General features: G+C 47.5%; 1 protein-coding gene across 6 annotated transcripts in view; it reads right to left on the bottom strand.

The window, feature by feature from the left end:
- ADAM19 (ADAM metallopeptidase domain 19) overlaps positions 1 to 23,296 on the bottom strand; it is a 79,398-nt gene that overhangs the window by 12,098 nt on the left and 44,004 nt on the right. For 3 of the 6 annotated variants that reach the window (XM_040630365.1, XM_040630368.1, XM_040630367.1), the window contains 9 exons: positions 19,163 to 19,234; positions 15,419 to 15,585; positions 13,053 to 13,137; positions 12,227 to 12,366; positions 10,122 to 10,299; positions 7,423 to 7,512; positions 4,553 to 4,748; positions 3,126 to 3,234; positions 1,255 to 1,388 (listed from right to left, as the gene is read on the bottom strand). In XM_040630365.1, the coding sequence (XP_040486299.1) occupies positions 1,255 to 1,388; positions 3,126 to 3,234; positions 4,553 to 4,748; positions 7,423 to 7,512; positions 10,122 to 10,299; positions 12,227 to 12,366; positions 13,053 to 13,137; positions 15,419 to 15,585; positions 19,163 to 19,234 (1,171 nt within the window). Of the gene's footprint in view, positions 1 to 145; positions 255 to 368; positions 447 to 1,183; positions 1,389 to 3,125; positions 3,235 to 4,552; positions 4,749 to 7,422; positions 7,513 to 10,121; positions 10,300 to 12,226; positions 12,367 to 13,052; positions 13,138 to 15,418; positions 15,586 to 19,162; positions 19,235 to 23,296 lie in introns of all 6 variants that reach the window. The other 3 variants (XM_040630363.1, XM_040630364.1, XM_040630366.1) reach the window with 2 other exon arrangements.

Genomic DNA, 23,296 nt, shown 5'->3' with positions numbered 1-23,296 from the left:
CCCCCCGCCCCCTGCCCACCACCGCCTTTTTGTTCCCTCATCTACAAAATCATGACAGCGGAGTGGACTCACTCTCTGTCTACACCATACCACCCACCCCTCCTCACAAGAGTGGGCAGAGGCCCTGAGCAGGCCAGACACTCACTGTCAGGGGGCATGGGCCCACTGTCGAGGCTGCCCCCTTGGCCGGGCGTGTTGCAGAAGGGCGGGGCCCAGCCCCGGAAGCAGTGGCAGTTCTGGTTGTTGTTGCAGACCTGGAGCGAGGGAAGGGCACGGGTGTCAGCCCGCCAGAGGGCTCTGCCCGCCCCCCAGGGCCCGTCCCCACCAACATGGGCGCAGAGGAGCCCCAGGACCCCGGGCACACGCACCCCGTGGCCGTTGCACTTCTTTCCGCAGCCTTCCGTCTCAAAGAAGGAGGTGTTCCTGCACTGCCCCTCGAAGCAGATCTGTAGTGAGGAGGAAACCAAACTGTCAGTCCAATGGAAGGACACTGTCTGGCCGACAAGAGGCTGCGGTTCTAAGAACATATGGGACTCAGAAATGCAACTCCGTTCCGGTTATTTATTACAGCCAAAAACTGAAAATGGCCAAAAAAGCCAGGACGGGATGATAGTTGACTAAATTCTGCCATTCCTTTCATGACCGGGGAGAAAAATAGCAAACATTATATTATTAAAATTTATATTTAATATAGTAAATGTGTTATTACGTTCTATATTAATGTGTTGGTTATATGTTAGTTACTTCACTGTTTATTAATATGCACTAATTTTAATATTATCCTTAAAAATAATGATGGTGACAGCAGTCTACTCTATGCCAGATCCTATACCAAGGGTTTCACATGTTTTTTATAATTTTGTTCTCAGTTAACCCTGAGATAGGTGCCCTATTTTCCCTAGGCTTCTGGACTAGCATCTAGTTTATTTCATAAGTCATATAATAATGCATGATGAGGACAAAAGGGATAATAGCAAGCCCCTCTAAGTGGTTTACACGGATCCTCTCATTTAATCCTTACGACATTTCTATGGGGTGGGTCACGCTATTGCTAACATGCTTTATAAAGGAAGGCACTGAGGCTTGGGGTGGCTGGGAAGGTGGGATTGGAGCCCAGGCACCTTCCCTCCAGAGCTCACATTTGTCAGTCACTCCCTCTCCCCCGAGTGAGGCAGGGACTCACATGGTTGTAGCCGCACTTGGTCCCGGTCATCACCAGGCCTGGGTCCAGCATGTCCCCCTCCTCCTCGGGACCACGGTAGACATGCGTGCCCCGGCACCGGATCTGCCTCCCGTTCAAGATGATGGTGGTGTCGATGGGTACCGCGTTGGACTCCAGCGGCCGGGCCTCAGAACTCTGACATTGGATCTTCCCACACTTGGCATCTCTGAGCCAGAGAGAGAGAAGGAGAGAGGGAGGGAGGGAAGGAGGTGGAATTAGAGGCAGGGGAAGAGCTGGGTTACAGAAGAGCTTAGGTCTTTCTCGACCAGGAGAGCAGGTTTGGATGGCGGAGGGCCAGGGAGCCACGAGTGTGCTCTAGGGACCCAGCAGGAGAGATCTCATGTGAACTTAGACTAAGGATAGGAAATAAGATCCTCGTCCCCAGGTAGATCTAGGCCAGAGAACAGGCCTGGGGAAGCCCTCTTTACTGCAGGGACAACTGCCTGACCTGAGCAACGGCCCCCTTATGCTCCATCCAGCCCCATGCACCCAAGGGCTGCAGCCAGAAGCCTGGTGTCAGCCCCAATGCCCCATTCTCCCTCACTCTTTTTTTTTTTTTTTAAGATTTTATTTATTTATTCGACAGGATAGAGACAGCCAGCTAGAGAGGGAGCACAAGCAGGGGGAGTGGGAGAGGAAGAAGCAGGCTCATACCGAAGGAGCCTGATGTGGGGCTCGATCCCATAATGCCGGGATCATGCCCTGAGCCGAAGGCAGACGCTTAACCGCTGTGCCACCCAGGCGCCCCTCTCCCTCACTCCTGAGTTCAAATGATTTTTTTTTTTAAGATTTTATTTATTTATTTGACAGAGACAGCCAGCAAGAGAGGGAGCACAAGCAGGGGGAGTGGGAGAGGAAGAAGCAGGCTCCTAGCGGAGGAGCCTGATGTGGGGCTCGATCCCAGAACGCCGGGATCACGCCCTGAGCCGAAGGCATTAACCGCTGTGCCACCCAGGCACCCCTCAAATGATTTTTGATCCCTGCCAATCCTCCCTCGTATACATTAACCCTAAATCACCATACCATCCTTCTTTACCCGGACACCAGGAAATGGCTCTCCCTGCTTCCTGTCCTGCCTCCACTGGAGTCTCATTTCTAAACTCCTCTCAACCAAAGTCCAAACTGCCCTAGTCATGCCTTCAAGGCTTTTCATGATCTGGTCCCTGCTCAGCCGTCCAGGCTCATTTCCCAGCAGTCCCCTCTCCACTGAACCCCAACATCGTACTTTAACTACATCAAACTGTTAGCGGCTACACCTACCACCAGTTTTTCTCTACTTATCTATCTACTCTCCCGTGTACCTGCACCATTCCCCGTCCTGTTCTACTAGATAATTTCTCCACATCTCACTGTAGGCCTAATTTCCCTTGGGGCACCACCTTGACCTACTAAGCCAGGTTGGGTGGCTTTCTCCACCGTTCTGTTATCACATGGTATTGTTAATTAAAAGTTCCATGGACTCGGTATCATATCTGGTACACGGCTAACACTCAACAGATAGTACCTGGATGGGTGGGTGGATGGTGGATGAATAGATGGGTGGATGGGTGGATGGCTGGTTGAAACAATGAATGAATGAATGAATGAATGAATGAATGAACAGGCTATTTGGGTGAGGGTATAATTAGCATTCCACAGAAACGACCCAAGAGAGCTGATTCCCTGCCCAACTGTGAGATCCCAAAAGGAAGTCTGGCCAGCTTTCTAGGAAGCATTGCCATCCACACTCTCCCTTTGCCTTCCTTAGACTGAATGGTATATTGTCTCACAAGGGGCCTGGAATAGGTGACTGACTCTGACAATATATTTAAAGCCCCAGGCGGCTGATCTGGGTAGGCATGAGGACGGAGCAGAAGTTGCCCTGTGACCCTTCATCTTATGGGATTAGCCCTACGGTCATCACCTCATGTTGCACTTCTTGTGTTCCCCGTTCATGTCCTTCCCACAGTTTCCAAAGGTGTCCCCTGCCACATTCACCTTCTCGAAGCAGAGATCAGGAGCAGGCCGGGCTCCTGGGTGGGCAAGAAACAGTTATCAGCACACCAGCCAACTTTAGGAGAAGTCAGAAGCCCCCAAAATGCAAAGTTAGCCCTTGGTAAAGTCATGAGGTTAGAAACATTTTGGGGGCAGGAATGGTCAGCTTTTTCTTCCTGTACCCCCACCAGGTTGTTCCACCCCCAACTTCTCGTCAAGACCGACTCATAGAAAAACGTTTTATGTCAGTTCTTTACACCTTACTGAGGTATCCTATCTGCGGGAGGCGTGTGTGCTGAAGCCTTCTCCGTGATGACAAAGCCCTGTCTCATTTCAGATTTTGAAACAGGTAATATATGCACAACATTTTAAGGAAATAAAGTATGTCTTTATTTTTCTAAGTAGCCATTCCAGTTTCTACTTCCCCACAACCTGGAGAAGCAATCACGACTGACAATGTGCCTTCTAAAGGTAACTGTATCTCTCTATCTTCTAGATACAATTCTTGTATATCTTCTAGAGATAATCTACCTAATGAAGAATGGCAGCAATTCTACTCACTGTTCTGCCTCTTGCATTTTTCACTTTATTGTAGGAGATGATTTTATAAGGTACACACAGAGTTGCCTCCTTCTTTCACTTTGCTGCAGAGGGGTCCATGACATGAGTGTACCAGGATTAATATAATCGGTCCCTACTGAAGGGTATCTAGGTTGCTATTGCTATCACTAACACTGCGCCGTGAATATCCTTATAAATCTATCTTCACATGCATGTGCAAATAGAAAAGGAGGATACACTCCTAAGTAGTGGAATGGACGGGTCCAACGAGAAGTTCACATGAATTTTGATATCTTCAAATCGCTTTGCATAGGGGTTGTACCTGTATGTTTCCCCACATTCTCCACACTACACTACTACCACTCTTATTGTTACAGTTATGGTATTATAATTATTATTATATTATCTTTTTCAGTCTTTGTCAATCTGATATATGAGAAATCCCATCTCACAGTAGTTATAATTTGCTTCCACTTAATATAAGTGAGGTTAAATATCTTTTCACAGCTAAGGGTCATCTGCATTTCCTTTTCTGTCTCCATGCTCTGCCCATTTTTCTATTGGATTATTCTTATCCATTTACCCACTCTGAGGATTTAAAGCATCAAGGGCCTGGGAAGAATACTGTTCACTGTCTCTCTCTCTGAAGGTCTACCCAGAATCAAGGGGAAGTAGAAAGGATCTGGAGATGCCATTTGGAAGCCAAGGATCTAAGCTACAACAAGGGCCTGAAGAGGGAGGCTGGCTTGGAAGTGATGAGGCAGGAGGAGGGCCGTTCTGTAGGACAGTCCTTACCAGGCCCCCACAGTTGCTGGCACTGCTCCTGGTAGGTGAGGCACATGCCATTGTAGCAGTAGGCCTGGCCACCCTCACAGGGGGTGCCGTCCATCTGGTAGAAGTTGGTGGGGCAATGGGGAGACTTGCCCGTGCAGAATTCTGGGAGGTCGCACTGCCGTGCCTGCTCACGGCACAGGGTCCCTGGGGCCAGCAGCTGAACCGAGAAAACGAGAGGGGAAAAAACTGTCAATCTCCCGCATGCCCTCAACCCTACCTGCAAAGGACCTGTGAGCATCCCTCTCATGGAACAGAGTTTCCCATGTCCATTATTCCAGAGACCTCATTAGCTTAAACCCCCATCAGCCTTCTAATGTGAATAATGACTTAGAGGTTTTCAAGGTGTTTTCACAAATGCTAACTCATTTCCTCTTCTTAGCAATTTTAAGAAGTAGGTAAGAATAATATTTATGCAACAATTTACAGTTTACTAAGTCCTTTAGTAATAATGGCTACTTTTATGGAACTCCCACTTAAGTGCCCGGGACAAATATTACCTCATTTACTTTTCATGAGAGTCCTAGGTAAGTAATTATCCCTATTTTACAGATGATGAAACCAGAGGCAGAAGAGGTTAAGCAAGGTATCAAAAGTCTGGTGGTCAGTAAGTGGCTGAAGAGCCAGGCCCACTAATATACACACACACATGTGCCTGCATATATGCACACACACACTATTCACACAACAGCCCTGAGTTTCCAAAGCACCTTAGCAATACTATATCCCCACTACTGAGCCAAGCACTGGGCTAAGTTACACATACTGATCCCATGTGAGCCTCACAATATCCATGAGGCAGATGCTGTTATTTGCCTCTTTCTGGAGCTAAAATAACCTGACCAATAGCACAACGGTGGGCAATGGTGAAGACTAGGTTTCCCATTTGAGTCCTCCAATCTCCCTGGATGGGTAGTGGGTCAGGGTTAGTAACACTCTTCCCATTTTACAGATAAGGAATCTAGACTCAGATGGTTAGTAGGCTGCCCCAAATCTCACTACAGGGCTTGAACTGCAGGTCTCAGGCTCCAAGCCTCATGTTTCTGCACGCACTTCTCTCCGGAGAATTCTTTCTCAGAACCAAACCGAACGGACCTTGTCCATGCTTAGTCTCAGGCCATGGTCCAAGCCTCAAAGGACCCCACCCAGCACAACCTCCACGGGAAGATGTCAAGTCGACCCTAGAGTCAAACCAGATGGTGAGTTTCCCCAGGCCCGTAAGGAAAGCTACATCTGAAAATAGTGCCCTCCCTACTCCCAGGAGACCCCACACCACCCACAAGGTCCCCCCAGGAGAGAAGCAGAGAATGGGCCCAGCTGGGCAGCCAGCTGAAAGCATGAGGCCTCAGTTGCAAGGGCGGGCAAGGGCCGTGTGTGGAGGAGGAAGACGCAGGTCACGTCTCTACCCCCAAGGAGCAGGATAGAGGTGGAGAGGCCACACGTGGAGCCAGCCTGCCTGAGTTCAAATCCCAGCTCCTTAACCAGCAGTGGGGCTGGGGCAGCCACTTAGCCTCTCTGGGTTAGCACAGAGGAAACAGGGATAATAACCTTCTCATGGGATTGTTCAAGGACTGCGTTCAAGCAGAGCACCTGAACAGTATCTAGCACATAACGAGCCCTTAGCAAGTGGCAGATGGAAGCACAGGTCCAGAATTCCTCCCCAAAACTGTGGGGACTTTTCAGATTTCAGGAAGCAGACATTACACATGTTTGCATACATACGTATGTATATACATTCATGCATTACGTATGTATATTATATGACCCCTTCCCCAGCAAGGTCTGGGGTTATACTTTATAATCAAATTAACTTTTCTGCAACAAAACAGAAATATTCACTTTAAGTGTGTCTTTAAAAAAGACTATCATTATGTCAATTCAGGTAAAATTTGCCACCAAACGAGTTAAGAAATTTTGTTTCCGGTTTTTAGAATTTTTTGAATTTCAGAATTATAGATAAGAGATTGTAAAGCTATAGTAAGATTAGTAGCAATATCTTCCACATCAGTACTAGAAGTGTAGGCTCCAGAGACAGGGAAACATGGTTCAGCCCCCTCCTGACTGTGTGATCGGGGGTAAGCCACTTACCCCCTCTGAGCTCCAGTTTACTCATCTTAAAGTGAGGATGTTAATATACGTCTCATTAATATACGTCCTTTTGTGAGGATTGAATGAGATAATATATATAAAATTCTCTGCATAGTGCCTGGCATCTAATAAGAAGTCCATTAACATTAATCAGAATTATGATGATTATTGTTATGAACTCCAAATAAAATCAAGCCTACTCTCTCTGGACACTTCTTTAAAAAAAAAAAAAGTCTTCCATGAGACAAAATCAGAGAGGGAGACAAACCATAAGAGTCTCTAAACTATAGGAAACAAACTGAGGGTTGCTGGAGGGGAGGTGGGTTGGGGGATGGGGTAACTGGGTGATAGGCATTAAGGAGGGCATGTGATGTGATGAGCACTGGGTGTTGTGTGCACCTGATGAATCACTGACCTCTACCTCTGAAACTAATAATACACTATATGTTAATTAATTGAATTTATAAATAAAGTAAAATTTTAATAAATTAATAAATAAAGTCTTCCATCTTCCAGGTGGCACAGACCTCTGGGATGATCTGAAGCCAGTGGGGCATGGTATAGAAAATAGTAAACTTCATCCAAGGGGCCAGCCCAGCTGCATGTTTCCGAAACTTTGCTGCTATCACTTCCCTGGGATGGAGCCTGAAGCCTGGCCATCAGCTCCCGGCAGAGCCCTGGGCTGTCAGGTCAGAATTCTGGGATTCTGGGGGAGTCGGCGGGGGTGGGAGGAAAGGGCCTCTTACCTTACACTGGTGACAGCAGGCGCCATGGGCACACTCGGCCCCTTCCCTCAGGGTGCAATTCGAGGCATTGCAGCATGGGTTATTACATTCCTGCAGAGACAGAGGGAAAGGCCATGAGCCTCCGGGGCAGGGAGTCCGGGAGACAGGAGTCGGGGTGGGATGAAGCCCCCCCCCCCACTTCCTCACCCCTGCCCCACATGCCCCTGGGGCCCAAGCTCCCCAGAAAATCTTTATAAAAAATTCACTTTATAGGTTTATTATGAAGGTCATGTACATTTATCGGAGAAAATATACAAATGCACAATCCTCAGTAACACCACAACATAGACACAACTACATTTTGAGTGTGAATATTAGCCAGGCATTTTCCCTTTCACATACGTAGATACAATTTTTTTTTTTACAAAATCATAGTATCCATGCTGCTTTTTAATTTAATCGAATTTGTACATTTTCCCCTGTAGTCCTGTATTCTTCAAAAACAGGTTTAGCGTAATATTACACTATATAGGAATTCTGGGGTTTGTTTTTCTCATCCCCAATAGGACGTCCAGAGACCATGCCTTCTACTCCTGCCCCCTGCCCCCACACTCCCGGGCCTTTTATCCCAGAAGACAAGGCCATCAAAAGCAAAGGTCAGGCTGGAACAACATCTGAACACAGTTTGTATCAGTCCTGAGGCCTGCTTCCTCAGACTGCTCTCACTACCTGCTGCTCTTCCTCACTCTTCACTGGCCTGGACCTATCTGGAACAGAAGGCCTTCAGTGGTTCCATGCTCTCCTCTCTTCCTTCCTGCCTTATGGGCCCTGACTCGCTGATGTACAGCATGAGATTTAAAAAGATGATGAGTGTCTTTGTCACTCTCCTATTATGTTCATAGGCCTATTCTAAACCATTTCTTGACATGTGCCAGACCCCACGCATAGGTCCATCACAGCCTGTGAGGCAGGATTACTCCCATTTCACAGATGGGAAAACGGAGTTCAGACAAGTCCTCTGCTGGTCAAGGCACACACCCAGCAAGTGCTGGAGCTGAATGCGAGCCATGTCTGCCTGGGGCCTGTCCCAAGCTTACGAACCATATCATAACCGTAACTGTCCCGGTCTGGCATGTTGGAGAGATACATGGCATGCCCGACTACGGATGCCCATCCACCTGTTTCCCCTAAGAGAAGGGAAAGGACACTTTCCTTCCATTAATCTCCCATTGTCCTGGGCTCCAGGCAGACCGTGTTTCCTCCCATTTCAGGGTGTGGTTCCTTCTCTGGCTGAAATGTGCTCTCTCTCCTTGTGCTGCTCAGTAACTCCTAACTTAGCCTTCAGATATGGGGTCAGAAGCCACACTCCCGCCTGTGTGGGGCAGCTCCTTTCATACTGCAAATGCTCACAACACAACATCACTGGCCCTCCTAACCCTTTACCACAGATTGTACTCACATGTTTTTGCAATTATTTGGTCAATGTGTGTTTCCCCTCATAGATGATATGCTCCACAAGGACAGGAACCACGTCTACTTTTGCCAACATAGTGCCCCACACTCAGGAAATATTTGCTGAACATAAGCCAACCGGCCGAGCCCACTCACAGACTGCTCCCCAACTCCATGAGACCCTCCATGGTAAAAGGGACAACTCCTTCCTTTCTGATGGGTCTGGACTGATCTCTTTGAACTCATGGTGGTGGAGGTGGCAGAGACTTTAACTAGTTTTTGTTTTATTATGAAAGTTACATGTTGACATTAAAGATAAAAATCAGGGGTGCTTGGGTGGCTCAGTCAGTTGAGCATCCGACTCGGTTTCGGTTCCGGTCATGATCTCAGGGTCATGAGATTAAGCCCTGCATCAGGCTCTGCATTGAGCCTGGAGCCTGCTTAAGACTCTCTCTTTTCCCCTGCTCATCCCCTACTCTCTCTCTCTTTCTCAAAAACAAAACAAAACAAAACAAAACAAAACAAAAACAAAAAACAAAAAATCAAACCACAGAGAAGGTTATAAAATCAAATAGTCTTATACAGACCTTTAGTCTCCCCTTCACATAATTGGCTGTTTTGCATATGTTAACGTACATATTTCATCCTTCAGAAAATAGACATGAAACTATCTAGTTCTGCTTTTTGCAGAACAACACACATCTGCCAAAAATGACAGCGCCACGCTGCATGCCCACCACTCATTTTGAAGATCGGAAGGAAGGAAAGAGCTTGAACACAAACAGTTCTGTTCCTTCTTCCTGCAGCAGCCCTTTCCAGACCTAACAGTACTTCCTACATCCTCTTTCAATCATCTCTTCTCAGCCTAAATAGCACAAGCGTGTTATTTTAAGCATCCTCAAGGCCCAGGTTCAAGTTCATATATCCAGCTGTGTGGCCTCCAGAATAAACTCCGTGCAGCTGGAGGACCAGGGAGGCTGTCTGTAACTCCACTGGGGAGGAGATTATGGGTTTGGGGTTAGACCAGACACTCACAAGAACTCCACCCTGACCTGGACGCCAATGGAGCCAACCTCAAACTGGAAGAGTCAATGGTCCATATTGAAGGCCTGCTCGCCACACCTGATCTGTGATGGCGTCTTTCATAGCCGTGCATATGTGGGAGATGCCTAAGACTAAGAAGGGTTCCGTTGCATTCTCTTTGACTTTAAGATTTTGAAATCAGTGCACATTCTTCCCTTCCCACGAGCACTACCATGACACCTTACCTCTTCCTCCCCACAGTCACATTCTTCCCCATCTTCCAGGTACCCATTCCCACACCTCCGGCCTCCATACAGCGTCCTGGTGTCAGGCATATTGGAGAGACACATCCCGCCGCCTGACTGCAGATACCTGTCCAGCTCCTTCCTGTTGCATCCATTGAAGACTCTTGGAAAAGGATGTCTGGCAGAGCGTAAGGTTGGAGTTAGTTGGCCATCTGAGCATTAAGCAGCCAGAACAGTCTTAATCCTGCCGCCCATGAGGCTGATTCCACCTAGACTCAGACCCCCACAGTCCCATGCACACACATTCTGTCCCCTTAGAACATCACCGATACATTATCTTACAATTCTTTCTAAGCGCCCCATGATGTTCTTTTTTCCCCTCACCGTGCATGGAAGAGGTATTTGAGAATCACAAGCAGCAATTTCTGCCCTTCATAGGAAGGGGTTGAAATAAATAAAGGGTAATTGAATATGTTACAATAGGTTTCCTGAGTTTTAGAGCTGAATAAAATACTAGCCAACCCAAACTTTTCCTGAAGCTGATATTAGATGGAGATTTTCTTGGAATAGAAGACCAGGCCAAAGAAAGCCAAGATCATGGGTTTAATTGCTTCACTGGGCCAGCGATCTTATGACCTCTATTCTAAGGATACACACAGCACTCCAAACTCAACCAGCAATTCATAAATGCATAATTTTATCACAACATTATGAAAGGTCCTGAGTCCTGCTATTGGAAAAAAAGAATCAGAAGTCATACGTTCTCTACCAGCAGGTCAATACCACAATTTGGGTCTGTAAAGGAAGAGCTATCCTGTTCCCAATGCTCTAAACCAACTAAAAGTTAAACACTGGAGTTGTTTGGTCTTTCACGAAGAATTTGTTGCCAACAATTTTTTAGCTACTTTAGTAGTTTTTATTTGCGTATAGTTTAAAAACAAAATGGAGTAGTAATTAATATAACTCTCAACCATATGACTATAAATATGCTTTTTAGATTGAGAGAGAAAGGGATGGACTTAACCATGAGCTCTTAGGGATGTGAGCGTGACCCATGGAGTTGTACCCCGCATGTCAGTATCATCCTTTCTATGTCACAGCCAAGAAGCGACGGACAAACACTGGACACTGGAACTCCAAGAAAGTTGCCTTTCCTCTAAGAGACACTGAAACACCATTCCCTCAGAAGCATAAGCAGGCTCTAACGGTTTGGAGTAGAGGGAACACAAACTCCCACCATGATGCCTTTCCAAAGAGTGACTCAGGTCTTGGAAGAACCCAATGCTCTTTGCTGTATGAGTTCAGATACTAAATATTAAGAGTTGTGACTAAGAGTTGTGGCTGTTACCAGAATTCTCTTTCAAAGGCTCTGGTTTAAAAAAAAATCCCCTCACAGGGGCACCTGGGTGGCTTAGTCGTTAAGCGTCTGCCTTCCGCTCAGGGCGTGATCCCAGGGTCCTGCGATTGAGCCCCTCATCAGGCTCCCTGCTCTGCTGTGAGCCTGCTTCTTCCTCTCCCACTCCCCCTGCTTGTGTTCCCTCTCTTGCTGGCTGTCTCTCTCTCTGTCGAATAAATAAATAAAATCTTTAAATAAAAAAATAAAAATAAAAAAAATCCCCTCACAGATACAGGGAGATGTAGCTGGCTTGTTCTTATTCCTCGTGGTAAATGCAACCTATAAATTCCCTGAGGAGTCACTCTGTGGCCATGGATGTTCCCTGTCCTTTTCCTTGTGCAGCCTATGTCAGAACTTTGAATCAGCACTGACCAAAATCCCTTGGGTTGGAGGGACTTAAGGGTTGGGGTTGTTCAAAATGGGTTCTCTTCAAAAATTCATGAAGTGAAAAAGACACATGTGGTCAAGGCCAATTTTACAGCTGAAGACCCTAAGACAAAAATTAAGTATATCTAGGGTTCCACCACCACCAAACCACCCACTACAAACCTAGAGCTCCTTGCACACATTTGCTTTCTTGGTTCTCTTCCTATTTCTTTGTTGTCAACCTCATTTCTCTCCAAGGCCCCCGCTGGAGGATAACAGAGGCTCCTAGGGCTAATGGAGAGGAACGCTTGGGTTGTACTGTCCTCACACACTCTTGACTCACCCAGTGGCAGCCGCCATGATGCACCCGCCATCAGCCGCACTGGCCGAGCAACAATCCGCAGAATCATGGCTCATTCCGAAGTTGTGGCCCATCTCGTGGGCCATGGTGGCAGCCACGCCAATGGCATTCTCAGAGTGGTCCTGCCCAAGGAGAGAGTTCAGGTCAAGAAGACAGCTCTCCCTACTCCCTGTTTCTGTCTTTTCTTAGCCAGGCCTCACAGCTGTCCACCGATTCCATGATCAGCTCACACAGACTCCGTGATGAAAGCCTGTGCTTTTAACCGTCATGCTACATCTGTGGATAAATACAGGATAAAGGGGTGGACAGACAGATGGAGAGCAGACCTCCCTGACATCTACTTCACGGGTTAGAAACGAATAATCAACACAGTCCCACAAAGCCAGAGAGAATTTCAAAAGAAGGCAGTAATTTCCTAACCATGACTTTGAGACAAGCTCTTGTTTCACAATGATATGCATGATAACATAAAACCAAGGATGAAAAATATTTTTTTATCTCTATTATCCTACTATTCTCCAGACCCTGGTCTGGAACACATGAGAGATCCAGTGATATCACTAGATGTAATGTAATCACTTCCAGGGGTCTCCTGAGCTTGAAAATTTGGGATAAACTATAATAAATGAAAATTCCCCCTTGGGTACCTCCATCTCTTAGAACTTACTGACTTCATTTTAAACAACTGCCCTACTTGATGTCAAGGTTTTTTCCTTGCAATAATAAATATTAATTTTTTTTTTCACAAGATGACCTCCTATTCTGTGAGGCAGTTTTCTGCCTTCTGCACAGAGAAGTGGCGACTCACCATGTTGACTCCTCCAGACTGGTACACGGAGCACATGGCCATGAGGGGGGCCAGCCCGATGGTAGTGCCGTGGAAAGACATGCCCCTGCAGGAAGGAACAAGAGAAGGTCATTCAGATGGCAGCTGTGAGGGCTCTTCCGCTGTGCTCGGGAGCAGGTGGCCATCATGGTGTTCCTTGACCCCGCTGACATTCCCAGATCATTCCCAAGGAGAGAGACCCTGGCGTTCTAGGCCAAATGGACAACTTCCAGGTCACCACACCTCTCACTTCCTCTCACCTACTCTCTCACTGCTCCAGAGAAACAGAAAGGGCGAAAGGTCACTTTTTCCCACAGTATGCCCAGAGCCCCATTCCCTGGAAGGAAATGGGCAGGGCTCATAAAGCTGCCTCCCATTCCTGCTGCAGAGGAAAAGGCCAGAGGGAGGGGCTGAGGGAAGAGTGGCACAGGCTCTGATGCTGCGGTGACTCATGACCACTTCTGCCAGCTGCCAGGGTCCCGGGCCACAAGCCCTGCTCTGTGGTATGCATGTTGGGGGCGGGGCGGGGGTACTGGGCAGCAGCTGTGGGGGCTGATGCTTCATTTCCACATCATTGTGGGGCCAAGGAAACAGATGTGTCCCATCGGGAACCTCACCAAGTGCAGCTGGGTGCAAAGATGAGCTGTTTCTGCCTTTGTTTGGCAATTGTGATGCAAATCTGCCAACAGCCCCCTACATTCGCGCAGTTCAATGCACCCTCTCTCAGCCGCATCCATCCAGGGCGGGGGAGAGGGGCTGAGTAAAACAGTACTCTCCCTCATGCCACTAACATGGGATTTATTTAAAGGATCTATCTACATGGAAATTCATGATGCAGTGCTTTCACAGCTCCCTGTTTGTCTTCTCATCTAGAACACGAGACCTCTGAGAGCCAAGATGGCCTTATTTATTGGGGGGTCACCAGAACTTAGCATAGTATCTGACACATAGGGGCACTTAATAAATGTTTGCTGAATTGAAGGCAGATTCTTCTTCAGAGAAACAACAGTCTGCAAGAGGACACATAAAATATACGCAAATCTCCATGAAGCCCCACAGGTTGTTTGATACACTTAGACATGGCCTTGAGGAAGTCCTACTAGACACCTGGACTCAAGGTCTTGCCCAAAGCAGGACACCAGGCTTCCAAATTTTGGGGCAAAACCCAAAAACTTCCTAGGTGAATGTACCGTTGCGAAATACACATAGCCCAGATTTTTGGTACAGTTACTTCCCCATTTCTTTAAAGATTTTTTTTTTATTTGAGAGAGAGAGAGTGCACACAAGCAGGGGGAGCAGCAGAGGGACAGGGAGAAGCAGGGTTCCCACGTGGGGTTCCCAGGACCATGGGATCAGGGCCTTAGCCAAAGGCAGATGCTTAACCAACTGAGCCACCCAGGCGCCCCTCCCCATTTCTTTAATTTTTTTTTCTTTTAAGATTTTTTTTTTTGACAGAGAGAGACAGCTAAAGAGGGAACACAGCAGGGGGAGTAGGAGAAGGAGAAGCAGGCTCCCTGCTCAGCAGGCTCTATCCCAGAACCCCACTGATCATGACCTGAGCCGAAGGCAGATGCTTAATGACTGAGGCACCCAAGTGTCCCTCCCCATATCTTTTAAAGAGCGAACAAATGTTTAATGATTCAGAAAGATTTTTTAGGGAACAAAAGGAAAATAGTTTTACTATGTATGTGCCTTTTGTAATAACTGTCTCAGAATACCTTTGGAAATCAACACTAAAAATACCAGATATTCACCCCCTCATCCCCCGGGGGACTTCAGGTGCCATCATGACCCCCAACACTATCTATTCTTTTCTCTCTGGGATTGAAGAAATTCTGGCACAACTCCCTCCACCCCCAAATTCTCCCTGCCTCCCAACACATGGTTCCGGCACTATTTGCCACTCGAACTGGCTCAGGCTCTCTGCGCTGATCTAAGGCGGCTACTGCTTTGGGAGATGAGCATGTGTCCGACAACCAGGCACCACCAAGACCAAAATGAGGCCCTCAGAAAGTCTGTTTGAAAGCAGCCCCTGACGGTCGGTCACTTCCCAAACACACACCCAACTGTTTCAGATGTTCAACAGAAGAGGTGTTAAGTCTCAGCTTCTCATCTAGACTGTCAGCGCTTCCTGGGGTTGTTATGACTCTTAGGGTTTTAGTATTTTCCTGGGTGCACTGGGGCAGAGCACATGTCTGAGAGCTAAGGGATTATTTGGACCAGAGAGGCGGGATAGCTGGTCCCACCCACACTGAGCCCCGGGGGGGAAAGGGCAGGGAGGGCACACACAGCAGGCAGGGGCTGGGCAGCCAGGCCCGAGGAGACACACATGCACAAAGGCCACGTACGTGATTAACTGTGCGTTGTCATGGTTCTTCTGGGCGAGCAGCTTGCGCCTCCAGCTGAGAAATGACCAGAGAGTAGAGTAGGGGTTCTCTGAGACTTCACACATATTCCCATGCGTCCAGACTTCCAAGCCCACGAGGGCAATCCGGATGTTCAAGGATCGGTAGAACTGAAAGTGCACACGAGAGCCACAGCATCATCTGTCAGCACCACCTGACGTTTACGTGCCCCTTCCTAGCCCCAGCACTCGGAGCAGGTGCCGGATTGCTCGTTGGCACGTGCCTCCCAGGGCAGGGAGGCCACAGGGGCTCCTAGTCACACGCCTCAGGAGGGAGCAGTGAGATCCTGAGAAAGATGCGCAACGTTCTGGAAGCAGAGCTGGGGTAACTTAGCTAAGAGGAAAGAACGCTGAGACGGAACAGGACACAGACTTGCTTCCAAACGCAGGCAGGGCTGGCATGTGCAAGACAGGATCAATGTTGTTTCTAAACTGCTCCTAAAGTGGGATGTGGCCAGTAGGTACGACAGACGGGAAGACCCATTTCATTTTAAAATAGAAAACCAAAAACAAAAACCGTTGTAACTAAAGTGAGTCCTAAGTGAGCTCAGAGCTACGCTTTGCTGTTGTCTGTGGTAAGAACCCTGGGCCGAGCCGTCAGGTACAATCTCTCTCCCAGGTCCTTACACGGTACTTATCTCGTTTGTACCTGTCTAAAAAGTTAGACAAAATTCCTCTTGTATGCTCAGGTGGAATTTACATACCATAAAATCCACCCAGTTGGGGTGGACAGCTCACTATTTTTAGTAAATTTCCCAAGATGTAAAATGACCACAACAATCCAGCTAGAGAGTATGTTCCTCATACCAAGAAGTACCTCGTGCTCATTTACAGTCTTCCCATGTTCGCCCCCAGACCCAGATGATCTCTAATCTACTTCCTGCCGCTACAGATTTACCTTTTCTAGACGATTCCTCCCTCTTACGGGAATTACACAGTATGGGGTCTCTGTGTCTGGCTTCTGTCACTTAGCACATTTTGAGATTCATCCACCTCCTGGCCTATGCATCAGTTTGTCATTCTTTTTATTGCTAAATAGTATTTCGCTGTCTGGATATGCCCAATTGCATCTGGATGCATTACCGGGTGAAGTCACCTACTCATTTTGGAGGTAAACGGGTATAAATGGTATGCGAGTAGATGGACACGCTTATTCTCAAAAGTCTCCTTTCCCGTCACTGGAGGTGTCTGGACTTTGTCACGAATGGCATGGACAGGTAGCCAGCACGAGACTGCAAAGGTCCCAGATCACCTCTAGAGTTCTGTCCAGCCCAGAGATCCTGAAATTCTATAAAGGAGACCTGGCTCTCAGGTTCCTTCAGACTAGAGCTACACCTGACCTTTGTGACGTGGTGTCCTTCCTCTCATACACATATCACCAAGAAGAGGGTTTTCTTTAAAGCTAAGTACCACTGGAAGGTATACGTTCAACAGATTCTTCGACTGGCCTACCCTAGAGATTACTGAGGCAGGGACTCTGAAAACAAAACCGCACGGAAACCCAGGTCACATAAGTAGAAGATACCATCTTAATCCAAAATTGGCAGGTACGGCAGCAGCTAAAAACAACAATTGTAACATCAACGTTTATCGAGCACATTCTATGTCCCAAGCATGGACGCTTAGAAAAGCTCAGTAACTTGCCCAAAGTCTCAGCAGGAGGACAGTGGAGCCGGGAGTAAGGCCCAGAGGATCGGATCAGATCTCAGAGCCACTCGAGGCCCTCACTGCTTCACTGCTGACGTATTTACACATCCAGAGAATCCTCTTGCCCCCAAGAAGGGTGTAAGGTGGGTTCCAGATTCGGTGAAATAGCCATTGATTGCAAAGGAAATGTTGATTTTCCCGTTTTGTGCCAGGTCAGTCATTACAGAAAATAAAGGGTTTGGATTCCAATTCGAACTTGCTTCACGAGGGAGCTTTTAAGGACTTAAACTTGGCTTTTTCACAATTCAGGAAAAACATTTTGGATTGGGTTCATGATTCAGCAAATTAGTGCAGTTCATTCCAGTTTTAGTTCAACAACAGTTCAGTTCAAGTAGCTGGGTCAGCAAGCCTCAGAGAAGTGGGTTTGCCTTCTTCCACCCCAGCCAGAGTGACTAAAATTAGCTGCTCAGGAGAAAACCAAGACCGCTCCACAGAAGGGACCAGCTAAGCAAGACTAGGGGCTTCACAGAAGGGCTGGGGTGCAGCGTCACCTCTCTTCCACTTTTCATCAGCACCCTTGGTTCTACCACACAGACCCGCTGGAGAGTTCACAAAGGGGAGGCCCAGCCAAGCTTCCCACCTGCTGGGTCTCCAGAACAATAGTGAGAGCAGGGTCTGCCTCCTGTATACCCCCCAGGAAATGAGGTTTTCTTGTTTTCCCAGATGTTGAGTGTTTAGGATGTAGGATCATTTAAATGTTATTGTTGAGTGAACTGAGGGCTAGAGAGAGGACTGAGCTGTGTCCCTGGAGGCTTTCCTTCCAGGAAATGCTGATGACTGACTTTCACCTGTCACTGACCACTCACCAGTGTTTCCAGAGCCATCTAGGGTGAAACAAAAACGCAGACCACAGACTCTCCCACCTGATGACTTCAGAACACTATTGAATTTGCTTATAAATCCATAAAAACAAAAACAAAAACAAAAAAACCTAAGTTTTCTTCTCTATCTTCTAATGTTTGGAAAAAAATAATTTCCCTTTTAGACCTGGGATCCACGAATCCCTAACAGGCCCAGAGGCAAGCTGCAGAAGTGCTGTGAACACCCTGAAATTGTACAATAAATGTTTTCAGATACTCTAAGAGACCTGTGACCTTAAACAAATGAAAATCTATTTTTAAAAACTGTTTACTACTAGCCTATCAAGAGAGTACTGTAATTTAAGGTTATTTATTCTACTGCATTTTGAGTATAACAAATACCTTTTTCATATAAACAGCATATTTCCAAGTCCCAGACCAGCCTGCTCTAGTAAAATTCAAGAATTTGGGTATTTCCTAAGGGCATGTTTTAAAAGGGCCTGATCAGGAAACTTAACCATTCACACGGTCTTTCTAAGAGATAAATAACTTTAGAACCATTTTATAGATGGAGACTATACAGATTGGCCCAAAACAAACCACTCAACTTTGAAGGCTCTGTACCTTTCCCATGCTGACCTACCTCAATTCTCCCCTAAGTCAGGACACTTCTGGGCTTTATACCTGGAAGGAACCTTAGAGAACCTTCAAGCAGTCTTAAACTGGGCTCTGCATGTCCTAGGTTCCCTGGCAGCCATTTGCAGGGGTGAGGGGAAGGAGCAAGAGGACAACACTCTTGATCCTCACCCCTGCTTTGGTTAGAGAGTCTGTTTTTATCTGACTTTTATATTAGACATAGGCATAAGATGTCATTTAAAAGAAGGGTTCCACCAGAAAAACACAAATTTTGAAAGCCATTAATTTAAGCCAGCCCCTCTACTTTGTAAATTTAAACGTAACAAAACAAAACTGCAACCCAAAGAAGGTAAGTTCCCTGGCTAAGCTCATGTAGTCGAGGGGTTTGTCATGAGCACCCCGAGCCTCTACGGCATTGCTATTCTGTCTCAGAAACTGGCTGGGGTGACTGATCCATGAGGCCGCTCCGGTGCCGTGCGATCTCCTGTCCTGTGGCCCCTCTGAGGTGCTGGCGCCTTTCCCACAAAGTACACACCTGGTCTCACCTTATCAACGTAATTGGCGATCTCCATGAGCTTGTGTTTGGTGGCGTCCTGGTCCCGCCGATTCTTCTGAAACTAAATGGAGCAAGCAGAGTTAGGTGAGGCCCCAGAACCCCTTTCTGGACCCCTCCTGTGCCCCACCTCTTGTCTTTCAATTAGATTTTATTTTCTCCAGACTTCTATGAGCAGTTATTTTTATGCAATTTCCTCTCCTCCCACACCCTCACCAGTGTCAGCTCAGGGAGGGCAGAACCTGGGTCACATTCATCACGGCATCCCCAGCTGCCAGCTCCGTGCCAGGCACACCGTAGACATGTAATAGCTGTATGGTAAACTGAAGTCTCTTCCTCCAGCCATGGAAGTCAAATCTGTTCTCCTGTCCTCCAAATTACCAGGTTTCCTGCGGTCTCTCACTGGGACTCAGAAGTGGGACCAATCTGATCCTTGCTTTGGTCATCACTCCAACATGAAGCCATCATCACAGGGATTGCACGAGGCCTCCCTACATGTGATCAATCAACACTGATTGTCTGAATGTCTGCCATGTGCACAGCATTATGCGTGGCACTAGGTACGAAACCGTGTGTGAGATCCTGGTAATGGCCCACAGGACCGTGCATTAAACCAGAAAGAGAGGGGCAGCTGGGTGGTTCAGTTGGTTGAGCGTCTGACTCTTGGTTTCTGCTCAGGTCATGATCTCAGGGTCGTGAGATCAAGCCCTGCATCAGGCTCTGCGCTCAGCAGGACTCTGCTGGGAATTCTCTCCCTCTTCCTCTCCCCTCCCCCTGCTTGCTCACGTGCTCTCTCTCTCTCTAAAATAATCTTAAAAAAAAACAAAAAACAAAAAACAGAAAGAGAGCCAGAAATAACAAGAATGGCAGATTCTGTATTTAAGGAATGCACAATTAAAATGGGCACATAAATAGCTGTGGGAGGCCGCGTGAATGACACACATCGGTGCTGGCAACCGTAAGGCCTTGGCAAACAGGCTGCGTCTGGCATGCCATTTGGATCGATTGGCAGTGCCTTCTACAGTGAGAAGAAGACTGAGACAGCATGGGGGTCAGCAGGAAAGNGTGCTGTGCTCGATTGCAAATATCTGCCATGGGTACCAGTACATAGCCTCACATTTACCATTCCTGCCTGAAAGGGAATAGATCTCTTTCAGCTGCCACGATGAAGGAAAGCTTCACAGTGTAAAGATAAAATCTGTTACAAGTGCAACCTAAGTTTGCAAATGATGGGCATGTCCTGTATGCTGCCATTGTTCCAGGGAATCTGGATACCTATCTGATTACTTTGTACACGCTACCATGGGACTTCAACTCCGACCCTTCACATCCTTCCTCCACTGAATCCCACAAAAATGTTCAAGCAAGAATCACAAAGAACAGCGAGAAAACACCCTGGGGTATCTGTTGGGATGAGGGTGTGTCTGGCCATGGATTCAGGGGAGAAAACCGCCGTTTCTGTTCTCCCACTGCTTTTGGACTTCCTTAGGCTTCTTTGGAACTGTGGCTCATCAGAACTGTCAATCATCGCACTTCACCATTGCTTTCTAGAGGGCAATTCGACGCAAAGGCCTATGACTTGGACCTAATTATGACTTGTGAATCCTGACGTTTCTCTTTATAGAGTCATCCCATTTCTAAGTTGGTCTCACTGCAGAGAAAGGGTTGCAACATTTACTGAATATTTATTAGAACGTCAGAGTCAGAGTTCATTGTTTTTCAAATACATTAATCCTGTCTTTAAACAACTGCCTGACAATACCACGGTAGTTGAAGTAATGTACCATGTTGCACAGAAGAGCCTCAAGCAGGAGTAGCAAACTTTCTAGAAATGGCCAGACTGTCAATATTTGAGGTTTTGCAGGCATATCATGTCCCCTCTACGCCGCTCTGCCACTGCAGCTCAAAAGCAGCCACAGACAACACACAGCAGGAAGCACTGGTGCCAGTAGCTCTATTTACAAAAACATGTGGTGGGCTGGCTTAGGCCACCAGCCAGAGTTTGCAGATACCTGATCAAAAGAAAGAAGTATCTCAACCTTACACTTTCTAGGGTGACACAGGAAGTAAAACGTGGTATATAACACCTGGCCTTCTCCAACTACCCCACTTGCTGTCCGGAGCATGACAGCGCTCTGCAGGCCTGTTTTTACAACTATCCCATGTCCTACAACATCCCATCNNCCCTGCTTAGATTTCCCATTTCACTTGCAGAATGAATAAACGGAGAACTGCCCCAGGCCCTCCCACCTAGGCCCAGGGAGTGAACGGCCGCTTCGTGATTTTTACTGCAATAACTCCCTCTCCGGGTGCCTCTGCTTCCTGCACCGAGTTCAGGGCCCAGAGAAGGAGCCTGGCCTGTCTCAGCGCCAGGTTGTAAATCACAGATAAGGCAGCCCTCCCCTTCCCCATCTTCCCAACCTCTCAGATTAATTAATTGTCAGGAATACATTTCTGCCTGCAGAAGATGAGAGGCCACTGGAAAAGGGAGTCAGGGAGAGGTGGTGTGGGGAGGTGGAAGATTTGTCAGCCTGTGAACCATCTGGCTGATTACATCCCTCTCCCGTGAATCACTCAAAGCCCAGGACCCTGAGAAATGAGCACATTCCCGATCCACAGGCTGCACGAATCACACCCTGTCGGCAATGCCTATGGGGCTGGGGCTGGAGGCTCTCTCCTCTGGAACAGGAAGACGGCCCTAGACCACACCACAGTCCTAGAGGCAACTTGGGGGCCACTTTTCCTCTTGGGGTTCTGCTGGGACCCCGAAGGTCACGAGACTGAAGATACCCAATCCCTAACCCACCCCCACTACTTCAGCTTCCAGAGTTTCACACCCAGTAGGTTTTAGAACCTTCCAGCAAGATGCTACTGGGGAGAGTGCAGGGCCGAAGGGGAGGATCACCCCACCTTTACATTAGAGCAGGAGCTTTGGGGGTCCTAGGAGCTTTATCTGAACCAACGATTCTGTGGCTAAAAAAAAAAAAAAACAAAAAAAACACAAAAGAAATGTTCAAGACTATGTATGAGATGATCTTAAGATCATCTAACAAAAGCTTAAATGGAAAAATGTTCTGGAGTCAGAGGAACTCAGCTTTTTTCCAGCAGCCCTCTCACCGCAAGGCAGTCCTGCTGGGCAGGGCCAGCGTCGTTACCTCTCCGCATGACCACGGAGCTCAGGCTTTTAAATCAGCTTTAGATTTAGCTCCCCACACCGCTCCCCCATCCTACACACACACACCAGTCTTTGGAAAGGAAAACAAAAGAGAGAAAAAAAAAAAAAGGAAAGGCTCCTGGAAAGACCAATACCTACATCAGTTGCAAAGCTAAATTCTTCCCAAAGCAGAACATGATGTTCCCTCGGCCTGAAATGCCCTTCACCTCCACTCTTCTGCCCAGGTAACAACTCCTTGCCCTTTAAGGCAGCTCAAGGCCACCTGCTCCTGCCACTAATGATCTTCTGGCCCAAAGCCTAGTGTTCTTTCCACGACCCTCACTGCCCCAGGATCCGTGCTTTGGGACTGTGGACTAGGTAAAGCTGCCTTGGGATGAGGTCTTTTTGGGGATCTGGTAACGGCAGCATCTGGAGGGGGCACGAGACAGGCGGAGCTCTGACGAGTTCTGTACCAGGGGAGCCCCAGGCGAGGCGGCAGCATTAGACCATGGTGAGTGCTCAGTTCGTTGTGACTGTCCCTGCCCAGCTGTGTTTAGTTGTGGTTGAGTCACTACACAAAGTGAGAATTGGAGGTGAAACATGGTTAGTGTAGGCAAATATGGGCTCTGGAACCTGAACCCCCTCTTCCAGTTTCAGCTTCAACATCATCCCCGTGGAGTTTCCCCAATTCCCAAAACCATGCCAGCCCTCTCACGATCTTTGCTCTAATCCCCTGTAAAGATCCATCCTGGCCGTCACCACACTTGAGTTTTTGTGCCGCTACTCTAAACTTTGATGTCAGGGACAGGTCTGGGCTCATCTCCTGGGGTCAAGCACTGTGCTTGACACATAAGAGAGAATCAAGATATCACTGATGAATAAATGAAAGAGTGAGAGAGATGAATGCTCATCAAATCTTAGAAGCCAAGGCCCCTGAGAATCTGGCTGATTTGAGAAATATAGAATTAAAGG

This window comes from Ursus maritimus, unplaced genomic scaffold (assembly GCF_017311325.1).
Source record: "Ursus maritimus isolate PB19 unplaced genomic scaffold, ASM1731132v1 scaffold_15, whole genome shotgun sequence".
Lineage (NCBI taxonomy): Eukaryota > Metazoa > Chordata > Mammalia > Carnivora > Ursidae > Ursus > Ursus maritimus.
Note: the sequence above shows the minus strand (reverse complement) of the source record. Positions and strands in the feature narration are given on the sequence as shown.